Source organism: Plectropomus leopardus, chromosome 1 (assembly GCF_008729295.1).
Source record: "Plectropomus leopardus isolate mb chromosome 1, YSFRI_Pleo_2.0, whole genome shotgun sequence".
In the NCBI taxonomy this organism is placed as follows: domain Eukaryota; kingdom Metazoa; phylum Chordata; class Actinopteri; order Perciformes; family Serranidae; genus Plectropomus; species Plectropomus leopardus.
This window is the reverse complement of record NC_056463.1, coordinates 21,532,557-21,541,836: the sequence shown is the minus strand read 5'-3', so window position 1 is coordinate 21,541,836 and position 9,280 is coordinate 21,532,557. Positions and strand designations below refer to the sequence as shown.

At 42.6% G+C, this 9,280-nt stretch overlaps 1 protein-coding gene across 2 annotated transcripts; it reads left to right on the top strand.

The window, feature by feature from the left end:
- The first annotated feature begins 235 nt into the window (after positions 1-235).
- Positions 236-8,824, top strand: ppm1g (protein phosphatase, Mg2+/Mn2+ dependent, 1G). Of its 2 annotated transcripts, none has more exons than XM_042498829.1 (14): positions 236-376; positions 646-782; positions 1,812-1,881; positions 2,209-2,294; positions 2,558-2,687; positions 3,024-3,135; positions 4,201-4,403; positions 4,754-4,929; positions 5,039-5,170; positions 6,122-6,224; positions 6,490-6,621; positions 6,735-6,864; positions 6,991-7,090; positions 7,867-8,824. In XM_042498829.1, the coding sequence occupies exons 2-14, from the start codon at positions 672-674 to the stop codon at positions 8,068-8,070; spliced, it is 1,689 nt and encodes a 562-aa protein (XP_042354763.1). In that variant the 5' UTR covers positions 236-376; positions 646-671; the 3' UTR covers positions 8,071-8,824. The 2 variants fall into 2 exon arrangements, with proteins under 2 accessions (XP_042354763.1, XP_042354683.1); XM_042498749.1 differs by having other exon boundaries at positions 4,751-4,929.
- Positions 8,825-9,280: the final 456 nt, after the last annotated feature.

Sequence of the window (9,280 nt, the reverse complement as noted above, 5' to 3'; positions counted from 1 at the left end):
TATTTCCATCTTTGCTGAGCAAGTTTTTGGTAAAAAAGAATTAAAGTTGTATATATACAACTTTCCCTTTCTTGGCCTAAGAATTCTGCATAGTACAGTTCATTATCCTTTTTAATTAAAGCATAATAATACTACCAATAATAATAAGAGAATAATACCACACAAAAAAACTTGATTTCATGACGTGTGACGTACGTCGCGGGCACGCCCCCTTGTTCGAACGAAAGGGACATGCGCGCGCGCTCACTTCCTCCACAGCTCTTCTTTTAGTCTGTCTGTGTTGATAGCGGCTTTTGCCTCCACACGTGCAATCTTTTCTATGTGAAGCCCTCTCTCTGGGACCCGTCTACAAGCTCATCCTGCTCTGTCAGAATAGGTAAGTTAACCGTCGGGGGTGAGTGTTGGATCTTTTCACCACTGCGCAGCCGCTTTGCACGGCGGGGGCAGAGGTTAGGGCTGGAAGTTTAGCCGGGTTAGCACGGTGATGGTAGCTAGCTAATGCGTCCACTTTTTGTTGTGGTGGTGCTAATGTTAGCTAGCTAGCAACCGTAACTAGCCTGGCTGGTTAACGCAGTTGGAAGTGGAGCGAAGGATCAGGGCGTTTGTCCTAATGTGAAGCTAAAATGCGATGTTTTTTTTCTCCAGGTGTAAAGCCATAGAAACCGACAACCATGGGGGCTTATCTGTCGCAACCTAACACGACCAAGACCTCTTCCGATGGCGGCAATAGCAACATGAGCTACGGTTTCTCTGCCATGCAGGGCTGGCGCGTCTCCATGGAGGTGAGGCGGAAAATGAATGACCGGATCACAGACAACCATGTTGCCGCTTTTTAAACACAACGAAAAGAAAGTCTGTCTTGATTTGTAAATGGCGGGATGTGAGGTTTTTCTCTTTTTGGGTTTGTTTGTATTGGACTGGTTGTTATCTTTCCACAGTACACAGAGTTCTTCACACTCACAAACTAGCTTTTTCCCGAGCATCAGCTGCAGTGATGGATGAAATGCATAATTCATCCTCAGGGTGTTGTTGGTGGGCTGAGTTACATTGTAATCACTCTACCACATTTAGCAGCATGTAATTGTTGTCTGCTGTTTGACTCATGTCTGCTCGAGTAAGAAAGTAAGTCACTGTAGCTGACATCAGTTGGAGATCTGGTGTGTCTCATTTTAAGTAACTTCTGATGGGAAATCCAGCTCATTGGCATCAACACTTAAGCTCCCAGTAGAATAAAAATAACTTCTAAATACATGCATGCGAGTAACTCGTCATACTGAACTCATTTTCAGGTTCATAGTTTTGGTTTTTGTTTCTACTTGAACATGTTTATGCCTCAAAATGTATTCACCCTCTGCCTGAAATGTTCCGTTTTTGCAACTAGAATTTTTAGCCCCCCCCAAAAAAAAGCTCAATCAGCTCTGATTGGTCTGTGTTTCAGGGTCTTTCACATCTGCCCTCTCTCTGTCTTGACACCTTCAGCTGGAGAATAACGGCACTTTCTACCTTTTTATATAGTATAGTTGTGACATTACAATTTCACAGAAGTCTTAACAGCTCATTTAAAGGCAAAGTTTCTGAATACAGGCTGTGTACTTTTCTCTATGGATTGAGGGATTTGATACTTACACAGTAACTTTATAGCAACTATACCTGCTTTATATATAATGTGTAGAGGTCTAAAAGAATTTTTTTTGTACGGTTTGCTTGTTTATTTTTAAACCAGGAAAGGAATTGCTATTGTTATGATTTGTACCAATTTGTAAGCTCTCATGTCTGTTATAATGTTCATGTTTGTGTTTGTTGTGCCACAGGATGCTCACAATTGTATCCCAGAGTTTGATGAGGAGACCGCCATGTTTTCTGTTTATGATGGACATGGAGGTAACACACCTACACGCTGCACCACAAACACTGTCTTCTGTTCATTTTATTTTGTAGGATATACTGTGGCATTGAACTCCAACTCAGCAGTATTTTGTGATCTAGTCAAATCTTGCACACAAACACTAACCATGAATATTGTTCCAAAACTTTTGTTGGCATAATAATAATCAGAGTCACAGTTCTCTCCCTTGATGATTTTTGGATCATAACATTTTACTGAAGTTTTTTCAAGGATTTCCCTTTTTATTGGTTTACACACTTCTTTGAGTATGTACACACACACACCTATCTTGAGAATTTATACAACCTGCTGTTTCCATTCAGGTGAAGAGGTGGCTCTGTACTGTTCAAAGTACCTTCCTGACATCATCAAGGAGCAGAAGACCTACAAAGATGGCAAACTGCAAAAGGTGAGAAGTCATAGAAACCACATCATGACCTAAAACCTAAAACAAGTTTGACAGAGCAGCCGCTTTCATGACCAGAGGCCTGCTGCTGGATTATAGCATAGTTACAAATTAGGTGGGATGAGAGGTACTGCATTGTGAGTGTAGTCAGTGTTTTTCTTTGTTCCACAGTAGTGACACACACAAAACAGACCCAAAACATGAATCTCATCAATCCTAGACCCAACATCAGACTGTGTCTCTTGATTTTTGCATGATGTCTCCAGGCTCTGGAGGATGCCTTCTTGGCCATTGACAGCAGAATGACCACAGAGGAAGTCATTAAGGAGCTGATCCAGATTGCAGGACGGCCAACTGAGGAGCCTCCTGTTGAAAAGGTTGCTGAAGAGGATGATTGTGAGTATAGTTTTATCAATGACATTTATGTGGTAATGTTAGGTGTGTATGTGTTATAAGGAATATTTTATAAAGTGGTAATGGAGAAATCAGAGAATTGACATTCAGTAAAATGCAATAAACCAAGAAATAAAGTGATTATGACCCTAATTTGTCAAGAAAAATATCATCAATACAATCAAGGGCATGAAAAAAAAAAACAAAAACATGAAAATACACCAAATACAAAACATGAAGTGCACGCACATACATTGCACGTAGATTTAAAACTGTGATGTCAAAGTCCTAAATATAATGGCCGTGCCTAACTGTTTGCATGTTTCCGCCTTCTTTCAGTGGACACAGAGGAGGCAGCTTTGCTCCACGAAGAAGCCACAATGACCATAGAGGAGCTGCTGGTACGCTATGGCCAGAATCTCAACGCTGTCAAGCATGCAGCTGCCCTCAGGTAGTCAAACACACTTTTTATTTTGACTTTCTAAACAAGGACTAAAACTAAAGTGGCAATGAAGAGGTATTTTGTGCCTTAAATTGAAATGGGGACTTGAACTTCGTGGAAGTGTGGCTTTATGGAAAACGATGTGGTGATGACTTCATGAAGTTCAACCAGTACAGTAATTAATCTGTAATATCTCACATTGGCCTGTTTTAAAGGTAAACATATGTGAAATTGATAGTTCGCGTCATCAGGGTTTTTGAAGTGAAGCTATATGAAATGCTTGTGTTTAGTCAGTGTACATACAGCAGCTGATGGTCGGCGCACTCCCCGTTTGCATAAAAGGACGGGGCACGCACCCCACAGCTCAGCATTACCATTCTGTATAGAGGACTGACATCAAAACGTGTTTTAGCCACTTTAAAAAAGGCCTACCTAAAAAAAAAATTTAAAAAATGCAGTATCCGTTTAAGTGAATGCTGTATTTAGAGTGTTTTCAACGTAAAGTTTCATGTCGGTTGTATCGTGTAACAGCCGCTAACAGCACTTTCCGACCTAAACAGCTGACCGGCAGCTTTTGAGAAATATAGTGCCAAAGAAAAAGGCTGTGTGAAGGAGAGGTTAAGCAGGGAAAACCCTCTAAATATAATGTCCACTTAAACTGAAACTAAAATACATGTTAGCCCCATCTGTTTCTGCAAGCCGTATGAATTTTCACTAAAACATCACTAATTAAAACACATCAGTACAAACGGTCTCATGCACAGCAGAGCAGCATGCTTTGTACAAGTGGAGCTCATACACGTGTGCGTCAGGCGTAGACGTGTTCTAAATGTGTAAATGCACGTGTTTAGAAAGTACTGAGCGTACAACTGGATAAATGAGACTTGGATTTTACTGCACGAGTTGTGTGAGAGTGGGTGGTTGATGTACAAATGGTCATTTCATGGGTAAAGTATTCTCTAAAGCATGCACATAACAGGTGAAGGTTTCTTTGTTGTGTAAAACAACCACAGTTAAAAGTTTTGACTTACGTGTTTGGCTCCTCCTTATTCCCACTTTTTGTTTTGTTCTTAGTGCGGCTGCTAAGAAAGCTGCCTGCTCACACCCTGAGGCCTCGGCAGACAAAGGAGAAGGGGGGAAAGGACAAAAGGAGGGGGTAAATGGAGATGTGGAGGAGGAAAGCAATGGAAAGGCAAAGGAAGGTGAAGGAGCGGCGTGCGGGTCCAAGCTGCGAGCCTGTCGGAGAGCAGCAGGAGGAGGGGAAGGCAGCGGTTCAGGTACGGAGCTGTGATTCGGCAGTCTTTAACAAGTAATATTCTTCTCTTCAAAAAGATTACATGACGTGGAAAATTGCTCAGGTTAATGTTGTAGTTAAAAACTAATTTAGATATTAAAATGGGAAAATGGAAAAAAAAATCTGCCTGCTCAAATACTGAAAATTTATCTTGGAAATGTATTGTTGCATTTAAAAAGTCAACTTTAAGTTTGTAGAAATGGCTTAAAAAGCACATGAAAACTGTAATTAGAGAACTTACCAAACCACCTCTCGTTTAGCCCTCCGGTTATTTTCACTCTCTAGTTTTCTTGTCCAACACCTCATGCTGCTCTCGTTTGTGCTCCACAGCAGCTGACTGCGGAGGGTCGGGAAGCTCAAACGGAGAAGAAAAGGCCGGTAAGGCAGAGGGAGATGCAGGTCCGTCCTGCTCCTCTTTGTCCTCCAAGGCTGCAGGAGATTCCAAGTCCAGGTTCTTTGATGACAGCGAGGAGTCTGAGGAGGGAGAGGAGGAGGGTAGTGATGAAGAGGTGAGATCAGGAGACCAGAATAAACTGAAAGCTCTCTCACTGTGACACCGACTTTGAAAAGCATTGCAGTCGCAGCACTGGAACCATTCTTTTGTTTTGTTTAAATTAGGATGGCAGCGAAGAGGAGGAGGGTGACAGCAGTGAGATGGAAGAAGAGGAGGATACAGAGGAGGGGGAGGAAGACTCGGAAGATGAAGAGGAGGAGGAAATGTGCCTACCTGGAATGGATGGCAAGGAGGAGGTGTGTATAATGGCGTTGTCTAATTAAAACAGATCTAATGCAAGCTGAAAAATCAACTGCGCAATTATGATAGGAATTCCTACACAAGTATAGACCACATGTCCTGACTAATGTCGGGGATACGGGGAGGGTTGGGTTCGAGGGCACCGACTGAAATACGTCGGTGCTACTGAGCAAGTTCGACCAATCTGTGCCATATTTTGGTACCTAAGAGCTTGCCTGAGTGAAAATGCCAGGTTCAGACTGGAGGCAGAAGTACGGCAAAGCCCACCGAAGCTGGGAAGCCTCCTGCGGAGCTCCGTGGCCATCATCCTGGCTTCAGGGCACTTTACAGCAGAGACAATCGAGTCCTGTGAAGCTGCTGGGTTCTGAATAGAGGAAGCAGCCCTGAGTGTCCCAAAAACCAGCCACGGAGCTCCGTTGGCTTCCCGGCAAATTAAACTTATGCTGCAGCGCCGATAATTTCAATCCATCTGACGTAATTCTCTTTTCTATTTTACTTTAGAAACAGCCTAGTATCACTGCTGTTTGTGATTGTGTTCAACAGAACCAAAAAAAAATGAACCCAGATTTTTGTTTGTCACTTTTGAGAGCCGGCCAAGTTAGCAGTCGTTTGTTTTTCGCCATTTAAAGAGCTCCACTGTAATTTCCAGCTGTGAAGCCAACTCACAGCCTGCAGTGTGTTGGATTGCCTCATTGCAGCAGAAGCCAAGTTTACTGACTTGTGAAGACTTTGTGTAAATGAAGCTGGATGCCTGCAATTCTTTTCTCTGCAAAAAAATGTCTGGAAGCTTTTAAGAAGTTAGTTTCAGTCATAGGGTGAAATAAATTGGTTGAAATTTGAAAACGATTCTGACTGTATTTTTGGGAAGAGAAGTTTTTTTTTGCAGGTGTAGTGCATCATGGAGGTTTTGATATTGTGTCACATCTCCCATGTTCTTGTGTTGGCAGCCCGGCTCAGACAGCGGCACCACAGCTGTTGTGGCTCTGATCCGAGGAAAACAGCTGATCGTGGCCAATGCTGGGGATTCTCGCTGTGTGGTGTCTGAGCGCGGTAGGTCCAAACCATTTGGTGCCTATTTACCTTGATAAAAGTGTATGTTTTGTAAAAATAATTGTGTATAATCAAAATGCCAATCAAATAAATTTAGGGACATTAGTCTACGACCCTTTAGGTCATAATTTTACTGAACACCAGCCAGTTATGGTGTTTTGCTTTTGCGTGGCTGCCACAAAAAATTGTCGTGGTAGACTTTAAAGAAAAGACTTTGCAGTGATGTTTTATTAAATATCAGAGTTACATTTCTGTGTCGCTGCAGGCAAGGCTGTTGACATGTCGTACGACCACAAGCCAGAGGACGAGGTAGAACTAGCTCGCATTAAAAACGCTGGAGGAAAAGTAACCATGGATGGACGCGTCAACGGTGGACTGAACCTCTCCAGAGCTATTGGTATGGCTTTTGGGTTCAAGTTGGCGATATAAATGTTGTGTCCTGTAACAACGACACCTGTAAGCCGAATGAGTTTCATTTACCAAGCTGCTAACTCGGACTCTGACTCTCAGGTGACCACTTCTATAAGAGGAACAAGGCTCTGCCTCCAGAGGAGCAGATGATTTCTGCGATGCCAGATGTCAAAGTTCTGACGCTCAACGAGGACCACGACTTCATGGTCATTGCCTGCGATGGCATCTGGTGAGTTTTAGTAGTCGCTGACAGCTTATTCACGCATCTGCCATGTTAATGCATGTCAGGTTGTTTCTTCCATTGATTTGACATTTACTTGTTGATAAGTCCTGTTTGTTAATGTGTTGTGTGCAGGAATGTGATGAGCAGTCAGGAGGTGGTGGACTTCGTCAGCGAGAGGATCAAACTAGACCAGAACGGCAAAGTCAGACCCCTGTCATCCATAGTGGAAGAGGTGAGCAACGGCTCTCAATACTTGTACATAATGACCACTTGTACATAAACCAGCTACATGACAGACATTAAAACAATCATTAGGTGTCTACACTGCAAAGTAACCCCAAAAACGAAGAGTTATCAAAAGGAGAGCCTAAAAATAAACTATGTAAAACACATTTCAATATCAGCAAAGTCTTAACTGAAGCCTAAGGCTCACCACTGCAATGTAGCTAACATTAGGTAGAGCCTTAAATCACAGTCCTGTCGTATCAAACAGCTTTACAGGTGCAGACCAGCAACTCACATTTAGCCTGTGCAAACTCCAGTGCTACCACTGGTAGAGCAGCTGAATGAAGGTCCGTCTCCAAAGCTGCTGCCCACTCTCCGTCCAGGGAAGCAGTACATAGCGATGGGGAGTGAGGCTGACAGATGGTGGTGTGGCAAGCAAACTAAGCCTTGTCTCATTTGTGGTCTGATAAATAAAGAAAGAGCCTGGCAAGAAGGTTCTGAGCAAATGTGCAGATCTACAATATAGTAAGAATAAATAAATCAGTGTAGAGGAGACACTGGCTTACTGTGTGAAGCATGTGCATATGCCCTTGGTCGCCTGGTTAGAGGGGCACTCTAACCATCTGTCACTTAAATTTGATGATTTTAAACTGTTGTGTAGTCATTATCCAATCTCGCTGCAGCCTTATTTACTACTAAACATTCAGCTTGTTACCATACATTTCTCATGAACAAATATTTCCATGCATCTGTAATTTCACACCTCATAAATCCTCCTGACAGCTGTTGGACCACTGTTTGGCCCCCGACACCTCTGGAGATGGGACAGGATGTGACAACATGACTTGCATTATCATCACCCTTCGGCCACACCCTGCTTCTGCTCAGCCAGATGACACCAAGAAGAGGAAGCACCAGGAGGAGGAGGCAGAAGCAGCTGAGCCGGAGAAGAACGGAAATGACAGCAAAAAGGCTAAAAGTGACTAAAGGCACAGAGAAACTGTCCCAGAGGGAGCAGCTGGTCCCAGGCCACCCCAGATCCACCAGAGACACACTCTGTTCAAAATTTAATCCTTACCTCACAAACATCGGTTCACCCTAAAACAGAGATCACAACTGCTATACGTATGCTCAAAAATTGGCCGAACTAAGATCATCAGTATAGTTTTTTGCTCTCTGTTTTAGGCTGATTCTCACTTTAAAACCCCTCCAGTCTTTTTTCTTCTTTTTTTTTTATTCGGTCTTTCTGGAAAGAAGCTGGACACACCTTTACTTCTTAAATTCAGAAGAGGCAGACTCACAGGCATGCTGAATAGCACATGATTTCCCAAGTGTTTGTAACTTGAAGAAAGATGCAGAAAGAACCAGTCTACAGAGATAAATGTGTATTTCTAAACATTTTGGAGATGTGGCACCATCTCTGCAGACGTGCACTGCACTGGGTTATTCCTAAAATCTTTTTCCACGTGGCGGCTTCACACTTCTGTTTTAGTGGTTTGAGGATAGCTCTCATAGTAACCTGTGTCTGATGCTGTTCACATGTTACAGTGTGACATGAATTTTCATGTAGTTCTGCGATATAAAATGTGCACATTACTTTCCAACATGAATCAACACAATGCTCTTTGTGTTGTGTCCAAAATCAAAGTTATTCATTGGTTCTCTAAGTGCTATAAAAACCACGAATTCCACTCAAAGGCACAGTTTCACATCCTCTAATTAAAAGAACTCAGAGAGGGGATCCTGCAGATCTGCTTAAAGGTAAACGTGGAAAAAAATAACTGAATGAGAGGATGTTTTTGTCTTTTGTAGCCCAAATTGAAGGTTTCGGATGCTGCAAGAATGCGTCCAGTGAGGCGCTGAATGTGTTGCTTCTTCTCTGATCTCCACCCTGAGCTTGTTCAGAGGCAGTTTGTGTTAATCACAGTTGGAAAGTCTGAACAATTTTGAGTTCAGTTGTTCTTGTTTGCCATTTATCTATTTTTCCCCATTAGCACCCATTCATAAGTGAGGATATTTTTTTCAGTCTCTCTGGTCACCAACAGTACATCATCGTTATATTGCCTTTTTTCATTCCTGCTTTTGTGTCTTGTCTTGATGAAAATCTCCAGGCGGAGAAAAGAGGCCAGAGTTTTAGGAGCTAGTATATTTTTGTCTGTAAGATCTGATAACGGAAACACACACAGACATAAAAGAC